Below are 15960 nucleotides of genomic sequence, written 5' to 3' on the forward strand. Positions count from 1 at the left end.
CTACTCATATATAAAATATATTTTGATTTGTTTAACACTTTTTTGGTTACTACATGATTCCATATGTGTTATCATAGTTTTGATGTCTTCAATATTATTCTACAATGTAGAAAATAGTAAAGATAAAGAAAAACCCTTGAATGAGTAGGTGTGTCCAAACTTTTGAATGGTAGTGTATATCAAGGTAAATACGGTTAGGGTTAAAGATGAAAGCACAGACAAATATGGATGGGCACTTGAAACAATGAACATAAAAAAAACGGTTGAGGTTGGCGTCTTTCATTTGGATTATTTTGGGCATTTCATTGCACATAAAAATAAAACATTTTACTCAGGTTAGTCTCATTGAGATAAAAACTATTTTTCAAAAGAGACCTGGACTATATTAGCTTCTGTGAAGAACACAGATCATTTTGAAATGACAAGGACAGGCATCTTGGACAGGGAAAATGTACAGGAACTTTTATTTTAATTTTTTTTACACATTTGTTATTTGTCTTCAAGAAGCATGGCACTGAATCCAATTAAATTCTGAGAAGTACATAGTTGTTAGGACAGCAACGTTATACATTCATAGCCTCTGGAAGATGTTTGAGGGTGGGGGTGCTGAGATTTTTTTGCCAGTGCTACAGACGGCTATATCGGTCCGCTAATACAGGACTAGTAAAGGCCTACTTGTTTTCAAATGTTTTATTTTTTATTAGAAATAAAGGAAAATAAAATATTTATCAGGGTGTGCTGCAGCACCCTCAGCACCTTCCCGCGGAAATGAATATCAATCAAACAATCAATCAAATGTATTTATATAGCCCCTTTTACATCAGCAGATGTCACAAAGTGCTATACAGAAACCCAGCCTAAAACCCCATACAGCAAGCAATGCAGATGTAGAAGCACAGTGGCTTGGAAAAACTCCCTAGAAAGGCAGAAACCTAGAAAGAAACCTAGAGAGGAACCAGGCTCTGAGGGGTGGCCCTTCTGGCTGTGCTAAATATAATATATCATAGGGTACTCTCTTTCTTTCTGTCTCTTTCCTCTTTCTTTCTATCTTTCTTTCTTAATTTCTGTCTGTCTCTCACTCCTCCTTCTCTACATACCAGTCCTGTCAGCCCTGGGTCTGTGACATTTCTAAGGTGCTGATTCTCTGTCACCATATATCTTTCACCACACATACACACACACACACACACAAAATGTATAAGTACACATACTTATACATTCTAAATTGCTTATTCTCCAGGGAAACATAAATCTCCTGCGTAGGAAAATACACTCAGGACTCCTTGACATTCCCCTAAGTATGTAGGATCAAGAGCATGTCCCAGTGGTCATAAAGGGCTAGCTCCCTAGCTGCTGTCAGTAGAAATGCCTAGGCAGGCTCTTATGAAAACACATTGAAATACTGTACCTTTTTCTATAGCTCAATCAGTTCGTACATTGTCAAGCGATCGGTCACATGTGTTGGTGAGGTAGAGCAGGGGTTCCCAACCTTTTTCACATTTGTATTGTTTATTGAGATTTTCTATATTAAATACACCACCAGCTTATTGAGATTGCCTATATTAAATACACCACCAGCTTATTTAGATTGCCTATATTAAATACACCACCAGCTTATTGAGATTGCCTATATTAAATACACCACCAGCTTATTGAGATTGCCTATATTAAATACACCACCAGCTTATTGAGATTGCCTATATTAAATACACCACCAGCTTATTGAGATTGCCTATATTAAATACACCACCAGCTTATTGAGATTGCCTATATTAAATACACCACCAGCTTATTGAGATTGCCTATATTAAATACACCACCAGCTTATTGAGATTGCCTATATTAAATACACCACCAGCTTATTGAGATTGCCGATATTAAATACACCACCAGCTTATTGAGATTGCCTATATTAAATACACCACCAGCTTATTGAGATTGCCTATATTAAATACACCACCAGCTTATTGAGATTGCCTATATTAAATACACCACCAGCTTATTGAGATTGCCTATATTAAATACACCACCAGCTTATTGAGATTGCCTATATTAAATACACCACCAGCTTATTGAGATTGCCGATATTAAATACACCACCAGCTTATTGAGATTGCCTATATTAAATACACCACCAGCTTATTGAGATTGCCTATATTAAATACACCACCAGCTTATTGAGATTGCCTATATTAAATACACCACCAGCTTATTGAGATTGCCTATATTAAATACACCACCAGCTTATTGAGATTGCCTATATTAAATACACCACCAGCTTGATTTTGTTTAATTTGAGGGACCAAGGAAATGTTTTGTTTTGAAGCTAATTTCCTGCAATTCCTTCATAGTTTAACAAGACTCATCTTTTAGGTAGACTATTAAATGATAATAATAATAATAATGTATAAGGAAATAAAGTCTAGACCTGATTTCTCCAAAATGTTATTCCGCTACTGAATATGTTTTATTATGATAATTTATATGAACCCTTAATTTAATTATACATATTCTCTTTTACGGAAAGTGATTAGATCAATTGTTAGCAACAGTGACACATTGTATAAGATTACTTCACAAGTCCAATTTCTTTGACTACTCGACTTTAGAAGGTCGTACCTCCGCTTCATATGAATGTCATAGAGACAAACCAAAGACATTCCCATGTTTGTAGAGTGGTTGTCCCACTGGCTATCATAAGGTGAATGCACCAATTTGTAAGTCACTCTGGATAAGAGCGTCTGCTAAATGACAAAAATGTAAATGTTAAATAAATAAATTAAATGAGAAGAGAGAGGGGTGATGGACAATGAGTTCAGGCCATTGGCATCGGAAGAGCCCGGTCCCCTGATGGAAATATTGTTGGTTTATGGAATGAAGAAGTACTTCATATAGAGACCAGAACGATAGTGTACAGAACGATGGCTCACCAGCTGCTAGTCCGTAGAATTTGGACCCTCTCTGTAAAAGGCCTCCGCTGTCTCCCGGCCTCCACCTCCTCCTTCTCTACCTCCCTGCGTTCTTCCACTGCCCCTCTATCCTTCCTTTCCCCCAAACGCACTCTGTCCCATTCCCTGCCCCACACTTCCCGCGGAGAGGTCTCCTACAACGTGCAGGACCATGAGGACTTCACAGAGAGAGTCATCAACAGTGAGCTGCCTGTGCTAATTGACTTCCATGCCCAGTGGTGTGGGCCCTGCAAGATACTGGGGCCAAGATTAGAGAAAGCTGTCGCCAAACAGAAAGGCGAAGTTGCCATGGCAAAGGTCGACATAGACGATCACACAGACTTGGCCATTGAATATGGGGTATCGGCGGTCCCCACGGTAATCGCCACGCGAGGAGGCGACGTCATCGACCAGTTTGTGGGAATCAAAGATGATGAGGCGCTGGACTCGTTTGTCAGCAAGCTCATTGGACAATGAACATGTCAATCACATCCCTGTGATCCAACCCCTTATGACCCCATTGTTGTCTGAGCCTGGCCAGGTCCTCAGCGCTACACGGCCATGTTGAACCTGTTAAAACAACAACCAACCACCCACCCACCCCCCACCTGCCCACAACCCCACCTGACAAACACGCAAACGCTCACACCATCCCTAAACTCTCTGCTCTGTATTATTCTGTCTGTCTCTGTCTGCCTGTGGTCTAGTGATGGGTGTGTGCTTGTGTGAACTTCATTTCCCCTCTTTACTCATATATTGCTCCCATCTTGCAGCGGTTCCCTCCCTCCATCAACCTGTAATATAATGGCCCCACCCTGTGGAAACTGCTAGAGCAGCCTGAGCCAGTGTGTACCAGTTTACTACAATAGATTGTTTAGAGTGGGCAACTACACCGCTGTACTTTACTGCATCGTACAGGGACAAGTCGTTTAAGTTGAATGTACCAATTTGTAAGTCGCTCTGGATAAGAGCGTCTGCTAAATGACTTAAATGTAAATGTAAATGTAAGAAGAGCTGATATGGAGAGTAAACATGAGCGGTGACCCAGATACAGTATAATGTGTCATTAAAGTATTGACGCATTTAACAGAACACATCATTTCCTTCAACCTCATTCTGCATGGCCTTTTATCTTCCATATTCAAATCTATTTCGATGCCGCTGCGTTTGAAGTGCTGCCTTGTCTGGAACAGAAAAGAAAGGAAACAGAGAGAGAGGGACGATAGGAAGGAGATGGAGAGATTTGATGACAGAGAAGAGACTTCTAACAAGGAGTGTTTTGTTGTTCTTGTTACTCGAAAGGAAGAGGGGCTTGCCTGTCCAAGGGCTGTGTAGCTTTTCTAAATTAAGCTCACTTGAGCTCCACCTCTCCCTCTCTCTCTCTCTCTCTCTCTCTCTCTCTTAAATCGATGTGTGCCTTAGTACAATAGTACAATATGGCTATATGAATTCTCACATATTCTCTCTCTCCCTTGTCTTCCTCCTTCCCTCTTTCTCTCTGCCAGAGATCGTAGAACGCGTGGCCCTGGGCCAGTGGCCCTACCTGCGGCCCTCCCTCTGCCCCCAGAGCCACAGTGAAGAGGTGGGCCAGCTCATGCAGCGCTGCTGGAGCGAGGACATGAACGAGAGGCCCGAGTTCCACCACATCAAGCTGCTGCTGCGCAAACACAACAGGTACACTATGTCTGTACGCACTGCTTAAACCTCCATTAACGCCATGCACTTTATATGGTTCCTGGTCTACAGACACGCACTTATGCCCATCCACTCACTTTAGAGATCTTCATTCATCTGCATTCAAAATAACACTCCACACACAAACATGTATTTATTATCCCCAATGACTTTATGTACTCACAACAGGTTTGCACTGCTCTGACGACTATCTTCAAAACCTCCCTCCACCGTTTTACCCGTTCTTTACTCTGCTCCTCCATCCCACTCTCCATCCCTCCCTCCATCCCTCTCTCCATCCCTCCCTCCACAGAGGTTATGGGTCTAATATCCTGGACAACCTGTTGTCTCGTATGGAGCAGTACGCCAATAACCTGGAAGAACTGGTGGAGGAAAGAACGCAGGCCTACCATGAAGAGAAACGCAAGGCTGAGGCACTGCTCTACCAGATACTTCCACAGTGAGTGTATTAAGAGGACCACAATGGAAATACGTAGTTAAACTTTTTTGTGTTATCCTCAATGATTTTGAATGCAGTGTTTCCACAAATCTAAATCAAGTTAAAAAAAATACACACACAGAAATGCTCATCAGTGGCTCCACTCTGCAGAGGACTAATAAATCCAAACATCATTTGGTGATTGGACTGAATCATACACACACACACACACACACACACACACACACACACACACACACAGCCTACTCACTCTGATTAACACTGTGTCTCACGTAGCTCTGTAGCGGAGCAGCTGAAGAGAGGGGAGACGGTGCAGGCTGAGGCCTTTGACTCAGTCACCATCTACTTCAGTGACATTGTGGGCTTCACCGCCATCTCAGCAGAGAGCACACCCATGCAGGTCAGTCCTCAATTCATGTAGTCAATAGCAGTTTGCCAATACAGTCTACTCCTGATATGCAATGGCTTTGGGATGTCATGAATGAGAAGTGGAGTAGTACAAATAATATATTTGAGTTGGGACCGATGAACTGCACTCCATTTAAGCATACTTGTGTTCAATGTGCACTTTTCAGAAGTTGACTGGATTGAAAATGCCTTATATCGCTCGGCAAATTAATTGACTGTTATTCTACTTATTTTATGCAGAGGCTGATAATATTCATGGTTTCCCATAGGTGGTGACCCTATTGAATGACCTCTACACGTGTTTTGATGCCATCATCGACAACTTTGATGTTTACAAGGTGAAGTCAGACTCTAAACCAGGGTTCTTCAATTCCGGTCCTGGAGGGCCGAAACACTTCTGTTTTTTATTTCTACCTAGTAGTTAATTGCACTCACCTGGTGTCCCAGGTCTGAATTAGCCCCTGATTAGAAGGAGAGGATGAAAAACAGAGGTGTTTCGGCCCTCCAGGACCGGAATTGAAGAACCCTGCTCTACACCTTGTTATACACACATGGTCACAGGGTGTGCAAGCTTTTGTTCCAGTCCAGCATTAATACAACTGATTCAGCTAATCAATTGCTTGAGGATTAGTTGAATCAGGTGTGTTGGAGCTAGAATGACACAAAGACCTGGACACACTGCGGTCCTCCTGTACCACAGTTACCCAACACTGGGTTAAGGACATATTTAAAGGGACATTTCAAAATGTTTTAACTTCACATGCATCATCTCCAGCACCACCCCAACATCAACATAAGTAAAAATGGTGCATTTCTATGTTTTGTAGTAAAAAAGATAGAGAAAGATAGGTGTTTCCAATGACATCATCAACCAATTAGGAGACAATTACTCAATAATTAGTAGGCAATGCCGCGGCAGGTAGCTTAGTGGGTAAGAGCGTTGTGCCAGTAACCGAAAGGTCGCTGGTTCTAATCCCCGAGCCGACTAGGTGAAAAATCTGTCGATGTGCCCTTAAGCAAGGCACTTAACCCTAATTGCTCCTGTAAGTCGCTCTGGATAAGAGTGTCTGCTAAATGACTAAAATGTAAAAAATGTAAAATGTACTCACAATTGGTCAAAATCACACCATACACACCGATGATGTCATTGGAAACACTTATCTTCCTCTATCTTTTTTATTACAACATTTACATTTTAGTCATTTAGCAGACGCTCTTATCCAGAGCGACTTACAGGAGCAATTAGGGTTAAGTGCCTTGCTTAAGGGCACATCAACAGATTTTTCACCTAGTCAGCTCGGGGATTAGAACCAGCGACCTTTCGGTTACTGGCACAACGCTCTTACCCACTAAGCTACCTGCTGCCCCACAAGACATAGAAATGCACCATTTTCACATATGTTGATGTTGGGGTGGTGCTGGAGATGATGAATGCAAAGTAGAACATTTTTGAAGTTTCCCTTTAAGAACCCTAGCGACAGTGTGACCGTCTCTCTCTGTGGCGCCCTCAGGTGGAGACGATAGGCGATGCGTACATGGTGGTGTCTGGGCTGCCGGTGAGGAATGGCAAGCTGCACGGCCGAGAGATCGCCCGCATGTCCCTGGCCCTGCTGGAGGCCGTACACTCCTTCAGGATCCGCCACCGACCTGCCCAGCAACTCCGTCTGCGCAGTGGCATCCACAGTGGTGAGCGGCAGGGGTGGGGGATTGTAGAGTTAAAATAGTATTGGTTTTCTGGCAAATGCACTTCATTGAGCTTTTCTGAAACTGTGGAATCACTGGATTCTGTGGAATATTGGAATAGGTTGTCTGTGTGTTCCCCCCAGGCCCTGTATGTGCAGGTGTTGTAGGACTGAAGATGCCTCGGTTCTGCTTGTTTGGAGATACAGTCAACACAGCCTCTCGCATGGAGTCCAATGGGGAGGGTGAGAGTGACCAACCTATTGTATCTACTATCTCATGACCTATCAGGACAAACACTGTTCCTTCTCTGGTTTAAATGACCACATTTATGTCATGTTATCATCCCTCAGCCCTGAAGATACACGTGTCGGAGGCCACGCGCGTGGTGCTGGACGACTTCAACTGTTTCCAACTGGAGCTGAGAGGAGACGTAGAGATGAAAGGCAAAGGGTGGATGAAGACCTACTGGCTACTGGGGGAGAGCACCAACAACATGGCTTAGTAGAGAGAGAGAGAGTTATGCATAGACAGTATTGGTGAGACGCCGTAGAAAGAAAGAGGGAAGGGAAGGGAGGACTGAGGTAAAAGGAACAGACATGCATACAGATACATATAGGAATGGAGTGAAATAGAAATAAGCAAAAAACTGTACTCCTGACAACACCCTCCAGAATGATAGTCTCATTGACTCGGTCTCACTGCTCTTAAAGGGCATACCTTGGTTCCTATAGGTGGAAAAGCTCTCTCTAGATTGACTTGCTATGGTGGATAAGCTATCAACTTTGACCTTCCATGGACAGCTTTAGACTTGTACCTCTCCAAGCAAAGGAACGCTATCACTGCTACACCGCTGTGCGCCGATTGGTAAGGCCCCACCTCGCCACCCAGTGTTCCATAGTTGTAACCGTCGCTTTTGTGAACAAACATTTTGGACAATCTTGTTGGACCTGTTGTTTATCGTGACAAGAGTAGTCCAATGTGTTATTTTGTGGTTATTTCACTTTGTGACTGACTTGGTGTTCTCCAACATGCCTTAGTGTTATGTGAAGCCTTCACGGGCGTTATTCTATTTGTTTCACAGTGGTGTTTGTTCTATATCACAATATCAGTTTGTTCTATATCTATATCAATTGAACATTAATCAAGTGAAGACTAGAAGGGTATACTACGAATGTAGCTAGATTTACTCAGGCTTTTCTGAAATTACCTAACTTCATGAGCTGCGCGTTCATGTCACACATGGCTAGTCGAACGACAAACTCTTCATTGAGACAATGTTGAAACATCAATCCGTGGGCGAGTTAGTGCCACATTTACATTTTTGCCGAAATCAATTTACCTGCAAATTCAGCAGGCTATGGGGTGAAATGGGCAACTACAAGCGCTGTCTTTCTTACGCGTATAATTTCTTTGGTGTGCTTCCCACTCCTATCGATAAAATAATTGTATTAAGTCATACGAAAGTTTTACTGCACGTGAAGTTTCAAATGCATCCTGTCATTACTAAACATGTTCTATGTATTTGAATATTACTATTTTTAACACAAGAATTTGATTGGTCCTCAACTCACGGCTCAAACACTTCATTCAATATAAATGGAGTAAGCCCTGAGTTAGCCTGCCCGGGATCAGGTTACTTCTGAAGGATTCGTTGCTATAGAAATGTACCTGGCTAGAGCCACATTTGTGTCACCGGTTATCCCGAGTTGATCTCAGAGTTGACCAAAGTTACCTCGCTAACCTGATTCGTAGTATACGGCTCAGTTATCCATAATAATACCAGTCCACAAAGTGTGCCCCACAGCCTGCTAGGCTATGTACTTTAGGAGGAAGTAGTGGAGGTAATCACCACCATGCCAATGTAGGCTATCTAATTGACATTGGTGAAATATCTCAAATGGACACTTACGGCTGTTAAATTGTGAAAAGGTTCATTAGGCTTATAAATAAGTCCATATGCATTCAACAGGACTGTTCAAAATCTTTTTGGTCATAAAAAACAATTAATTACTTTAATCTGCTCAAGATAAACTGCGATGACAATGAAGAATGGAGAATTCGATTTGGCCATAAATGACAACTTCTGGGTGAATTACATATTGTTGCAACCTGGTCTTAGAGCATTTTGTATTATTCTGTACGTAAATCCGAGACACTCCATTTAGTTTGATATGTTACGTTTGGTATGGTTACATAAGACAGATGGTTACTTATAACCAGCTAGCCCTCAAACATGAAGTTATTATATTACAAACTCATTTTGAGATTCATATTTTGTAATTGTCCTTTTTCCTTTACTTACAAGATGATGTCATAATAACATATATTTAACACTCAAGGGTACAAAAGAATGAGGGAGTCTAGCTCGTCACTTCTCTTACTGTTACTGATGAGAAAAGTCAGATTTTTTTCAGATTGGAAGTCCTTCTAAATGGCATACATAGTATAGTGAAAAATATATACACTGAACAAAAAAATAAACACAACATGTATAGTGTTGGTTTCATGAGCTAAAATAAAAGACCCCCGAAATTTTCCATACGCACAAAAAGCTTATTTCTCTCAAATGATCTGCACATATTTCTTTACATCCCTGTTAGTGAGCATTTCTCCTTTACCAAGATAATCCATCCACCTGACAGGTGTGGCATATCAAGAAGCTGATTAAACAACATGATCATTACACGGAAGCACCTTGTGCTGGGGACAATAAAAGGCCACTCTAAAATGTGCAGTTTTGTCACACAACACAATGCCACAGATGTCTAAAGTTTTGAGGGAGTGTGCAATTGGCATGCTGTCCAACCGGCCTCACAACAGCAGACCACGTGTATGGCGTCATGTGGGTGAGCGGTTTGCTGATGTCAACGTTGTGAACAGAGTGCCCCATGGTGGCGGTGGGGTTATGGTATGGGCAGGCATAAACTACGGACAATGAACACAATTGCATTTTATCGATGTCAGTTTGAATGTACAGAGATACCTTGATGGGATCCTGAGGCCCATTGTCATGCCATTCATCCGCCGCCATCACCTCATGTTTCAGCATGATAATGCATGGCTCCATGTCGCAAGAATCTATACACAATTCCTGGAAGCTGAAAATGTCCCAGTTCTTCCATGGTCTGCATACTCACCGAACATGTCACCCTTTGAGCATGTTTGGGATGTTCTGCATCAACGTTTACGACAGCGTGTTCCAGTTCCCGCCAATATCCAGCCACTTCGCACACAGCCATTTAAGAGGAGTGGGACAACATTCCATAGGCCACAATCAACAGCCTGATCAACTCTATGCGAAGGAGATGTGTCGCGCTGCATGAGGCAAATGGTGGTCACACCAGATACTGACTGGTTTTCTGATCCATGCCCCTACTTTTTTTGTTTGTTATCTGTGACCAACAGATGCATATCTGTATTCCCAGTCATGTCAAATCCATAGATTAGGGTCTAATTTATTTATTTTAATTTGCTGATTTCCTTATATGCGTTGCATTTATATTTTTGTTCAGTATATTTAAATGGATATGATATAACCATAGAATCTCAAAGTTGACTCTCTGAGGATACTGCTTTGGCTTGTTATTTGCAAACATGTTACAACAAACTGTACTGTACTCTTTTGCCTTTTGTTCTCTGGTGTTTTTGGGTGGTTCCACTCAGTTGTCTATCTGAAAGGGAACAACTGCACCACCTAGCTACTCAGCTCAGAAGTGGAGCATCACTGATAGGCAGTAGGCACCCACATGCCAACCAGCATATGCCAACCAGTTGAACGCCCCTAAACCTTAAACTTATCATCAGTGAGAATGTCCCCTTTCCAACTTAAGTCTAAATGATTTGATAATTTCATTTTCCATGATTGAATGTATCACCTAAGCCAAAGCCAATACTCCTGAAATGATCAGGATTAGTAATGAGACGTGGTAAATGATAACAGCTCTGTGTGATGTCAGGGAGACACGTTATTGATCAGTAGTAACTCACCCAATGTCAGGCTTGATCTGACAGGTAACCCAATCGGCAAAACTGGTTTCAATGATGTCAGTATAATCTATTTTATGACGTCATGGTCAGGTTGTACACTGGTTGTGTGAAAGTTTATGCAGAAGTTAACGTATCTTTAGCAACCAGAAAAATATGTCTTTGTCTAGTTGTAATCTGACCAGATAACAACCAAAATATGACGTCTTTATTATTAGGTTTTCTTGTCATGAAAATAATGTTTTTACCAGGTTGTAACAGAGACCAGTTGGTTGTAATGTGGTTATATAATTTTTTCTCGACCAGAAAACCAGTTCACAACCAGAAAATTACATCATTAAGACGATTCCAAGTCAAGTCCGTCTGCATACATTATATGTCCACTATGAATGTGCTCCCATGGGTTCTTTAAATGGGTCTCTGATGCAGTAAAATGTATTGTGTTGTTTTGGTTGCCTTGTCTGTATTTTAGAGGAGTGGGTTGGTCTTTGAATTACTGTATGTTACCATGTAGTGTTTTAAAATATGACATTGACATTGTTTTTGGGGGGAGAAAGAAATGTTCAGTTTCTAGTCAGTTGAATGTCTTTATAAAATCAGTTGAGATCCAAAATCTTCTGAGTTAATAGCAATGTGTTATTGTGCTTGATGTCATTTTGGCTGATGGACTTTCCGTGTTTAGTTATTTATTAGACCTTACAGGGACAGTCCATGCATACAATTGCATTTTGTATCACAGTAGGGCACAACAACCCACATACTTGTAGTTTAATCTACAGGTTACAAATGTCCATCTATACAGTATATAAACTTGACATAATAGGGATATACAGTAACTACAAGTAAGTACAAACAAGACAGTAAAAAAAACAGCTCAAAGACATCACTTTGACTGCTTTTATTTGTAGTGTAGCGCTTTGAAAAAAGTTGTTTGTCACAGAGCTCTCAAAGAATATGCTGACAAGGCAGATACTTCCCACAGATTTAAGGATGAAACCTGAAAGGAAGAGGAACCAAATGAAGAGTCTATCTTTATCTGGCAAGTGAGCTGAATGTTCAGATTTTATGTGACCCTTAAGGTAAGTCATTTGTCCATGTCGAGAGATCAGTCCCTGCATCTGTTTATGAATCCGATGGAGGCAGGCCTGATGTGGTCTTAAGGGTCCAGTTCAATGAAGCTCCAATCCAATTGGGAACTCTGACAGAGACAGGAACAGTTGGCAGTTGACACAGAAGCCAGGGCATAATGGGAAGAAGCTTCAGTCTAGTGACGACAGGGGTTAAAGTCATATCAACTGTAACAGAGACAACATTATAGCATGGACAGAGGCTATAAAATGTGGAAAAAGTCAAGGGGTGTGAATACTTTCCTGTTACATGAAATTGAACACATGAGCAAAGCAACACTACTTCATTTCCTTACAGTGGATGTTTTTGGAGAAACAAGGAAGTACTAAGCTATTTCAGGTATTTCAAATCTGTGCTCAAAAACCACCATCACCACCACCAATGTAGTTCTGTATGTCCCAGGCCTCAGCGTTTCAGTGTGTTTACAGTCCTGTCAACAACAACAAACTTATCAAGATGGTACCCGCAGGATTTGGAGTGGATGGCCATCTTGTCCAGGTCTTTGGACAATATCAGATGGGGGAGATTCCGCAGGCTTAACATGGCTTAATGACCTAAAATCACAATGGAAAACTCCAGCAGATCCAGTGGATGCAGGCCACAGAGGGGGGGAGGGAGAAACTACAGGGGTGAAGCAGATCCAGTGGAGGAAGGTCACATGCAGGTCACACGAGGGGTAGGTGACTGGATAGGAGCATTTATAGTGGGGTGGAGCAGCATCGGGAGCACAACACGATACAGCGTTGATTCAACCAGTTTTTGCCCAGTGGGATGTTCCAGACAGATATTCTCTGAGAAACGTTTCCAATCTTGACTTGATCAACATCAGCATGTCTTTGGAGGGGATGAGTATAGTGATGCAGAGCTTCAACTCCTCATTAGCTAAATTGAATCTTTATCATATAGGCGAAGATAGGGTTCAAGACTGTCATTGATATTGCCTGCCACTTACCTACACTTATGACACTCAGACGGACAGAAAACAACATCATTATTGATGTCAAAATAGTCTAAAAACATTCGCCTTCTGCTACCATTTCTGTCAAGCCATCTACGCATACAATTTGATGTATACGTTTGATAAATCAACGTATGCACTACTCAGAACGCACTGTAACTGCCTCTGGAACGCAATGCTGCAAGTCAAATGCCGTGTTCCATTGGAAATGAATGTACTTCTGGTGTACCAAAACGCAATGACACTGTCGGTGTGATCAAGGCGTAAATTACCACTCTCTCCTTGCTGTTGTTATGCTGGCAGATTTTGTGCCTTGGTTGTGTTTATTGTGGGTCCTAGTGCTGGCTGTTTTCTAGTCTGTGGTTTCTGGCTTGCTGCCTATAACTGTGGTGATCCTACAAACTGTGCGATTCAATCGAACTAACTATCACACTGTGTGGATTGATTTACTTTTAGTTGATTCCTCGCAAACCTATTTTATTTGTGTGAATTTTAACAGACTTTTTCCAAAATGGCATCTACCACTTTCCGCCATACGGGGAAACTGACTTTTCCAGATTGCCGGCTACGACCTTCAAAGAGTACTGTGAACGTTTCATCCCATATAGGAGCTGCACCTATTTTGCACAGTTCCAGGATAATATTGACTGGCCAAATTTCCAATGTGGAAACTATCAGCTTATTGAGAAGTATATATGTCTGAGCTGGACATCCAGAGTAAGCAAATTGAGACATTGCAGTGTATCCTGGTTAGGTCCCACTCTAAGACCTTTTTATTTTCTACTCCTCAGCCTGTTCGTCGTGCTACTGCCTCGCCACTGTATCGCCACTCTCCGACTGGCTGGCCAGGGCTGCCCTGCAGAGACCCCTCCCTAGTGAAGTCACCTCTCCCATCTCACCCGTCCTTCCCATCCTACCCCTCCTCCCATCCCGGCCCCCCCTCCCCACCCCTCTTGGAGAATAAAGGAGCAAGGATGCTTTATGAGGTGCTGGTGGATGCCGCAGTTATCAATCCGGCATCCCAGTGGAGGCACGCCACACACCGTAAGCCCAACGCAAGGCAGCGGTCTTTGGTGAACGGCTTTGGGGGAGCCCATCCTGCTGATCAACAGTTTCGCCCACCTGCTTCAATTGATGATGTGGGTCCTCCGTCCCCCGTCGGTCCTCAAGGAGGCACAGAAAAGGCCGGAAGTCCACAGCCACTCACCTTCCTCCAGCCATCATCATTGGTAGCTCCATGGTGAGGCACATCTCGGTTCCTGGAGCAGAAACCCTGTGCCACCTGGGGACTACCGTGAAGGATATCACAGGATTTCTTCTGTCCGTAGCCAAGGGCTGCTGCTGTCGTGGTGTATATGGGATCAAATTATATAAAAAAGGGTAAATCAGAGCTAATGAAACAGGATTTTATTGAGCTGATCAACACGCTGAAAGGCTCTGCATCCGATTATTTCTGGCCCTGTGCCGTCGCTGGGTCATGGCTGCGAAAGGTTCAGCAGGCTCTTAGCACTTCATATCTCGCTTAAAGACTACTGCCACTCTGTTGGCATAACTTTTATTGACCATTTCGTCAATTTAGGAAACAAAAGTTTCCTACTGATCATAGCATGCTTGTATTAAAGACTCCATCTGACCTGAAATCTTGCAGCTGTGGTCTTGGATTTGTTCATGTAAATGCCAGAAGTTTGATTTAAAAGATTTCTGGCTTCTTTTATTTCAGCTCATACAAACATGGGACCAACACTTTACATGTTGCATTAGAGTGGAGGCTGCTGAGGGGAGGACGGCTCATAATAATGGCTGAAATGGAGTGTAATGGCTGGAATGGAGTGAATGGAATGGTATTAAACACATGAAAACCACAAAAGAAAAAACATGTTTGATACCATTCCATTTACTCTATTCCGGCCATTATTATGAGCCTTCCTCCCCTCAGCATTGATATTTTTGTTCAGTGTATGTTGCTAGTGGAGTTTTCCCGCTGGATTTTGTGGACCGTTGCCCAGCTGCCTATGTCAGAGATGTGAAAATGCATAAATCTAAGCCTCGTGCCATCACTAAAAGGAACTTTAAAATCTTTAGTGAACAAGCTTTTTACATGATCTTTATTTTAGTGACCTCGATTGTATCTCAGCTATCCCTGAACCTGATTTAGCTTTAAGCTTTTTTGCAAATGTCTTCAATACTATTGTAGATAATCATGCCGCCTTCAAAAATCTGAGAGTTAATTTAAAGGTAGATCGAATGCCTGGTACACTCCTGAATTATCCGAAGTCATTCATAAGAGAAATGTTAGCTGGGTCAAGGCCAGGAACACAGGCTTAGGCCCGGATTGGCAATCTGTTAGGCAACTGAGGAAACAACGTGTAAGACTGATCAAAAATGATAAACCACTCTGATTGTAAGGGGAACCTGGCTAAATTCAGGAAAACTTTCAAATCTCTAAAGGGTTGCACTTTCTCCTCTCTGCCCCAACAAATCACTTCAGACCCTGGCCCCATTATGGACAAAACTGCCATAACATTTACATTTTAGTTATTTAGCAGATGCTCTTATCTCCAGAGTGAGATGGGGGGGTTTGAGCATAGCCTGAAGGTAGGGAGGGGCAGTTCCTCTTGCTGTTCCGTAATTAAGCACCATGGTCTTGTAATGGATGCAAGCTTTGACTGGAAGCCAGTGGAGTGTGCGGAGGAGCGGCGTGACATGAGAGAACTTGG

At 42.4% G+C, this 15960-nt stretch overlaps 2 protein-coding genes across 2 annotated transcripts in view; both read left to right on the plus strand.

Annotated features, from left to right (window-relative positions):
• LOC121571777 (atrial natriuretic peptide receptor 1-like) overlaps positions 1 to 9696 on the plus strand; it is a 123950-nt gene extending 114254 nt beyond the window's left edge. The window contains exons 16-22 of the mRNA XM_041883455.1: positions 4454 to 4622; positions 4936 to 5082; positions 5359 to 5482; positions 5760 to 5828; positions 7002 to 7176; positions 7317 to 7415; positions 7524 to 9696. Of these exons, the coding sequence (XP_041739389.1) occupies positions 4454 to 4622; positions 4936 to 5082; positions 5359 to 5482; positions 5760 to 5828; positions 7002 to 7176; positions 7317 to 7415; positions 7524 to 7675 (935 nt within the window). The 3' untranslated portion in view covers positions 7676 to 9696. The remainder of the gene's footprint in view (positions 1 to 4453; positions 4623 to 4935; positions 5083 to 5358; positions 5483 to 5759; positions 5829 to 7001; positions 7177 to 7316; positions 7416 to 7523) is intronic.
• LOC121571778 (thioredoxin, mitochondrial-like) lies at positions 2907 to 3527 on the plus strand. Its single transcript, XM_041883457.2, has one exon. It carries the CDS (start codon positions 2922 to 2924, stop codon positions 3423 to 3425), a length of 504 nt encoding a protein of 167 aa, XP_041739391.1. The 5' UTR covers positions 2907 to 2921; the 3' UTR covers positions 3426 to 3527.
• Positions 9697 to 15960: the final 6264 nt, after the last annotated feature.

Source organism: Coregonus clupeaformis, chromosome 8 (assembly GCF_020615455.1).
Source record: "Coregonus clupeaformis isolate EN_2021a chromosome 8, ASM2061545v1, whole genome shotgun sequence".
In the NCBI taxonomy this organism is placed as follows: Eukaryota; Metazoa; Chordata; class Actinopteri; order Salmoniformes; family Salmonidae; genus Coregonus; species Coregonus clupeaformis.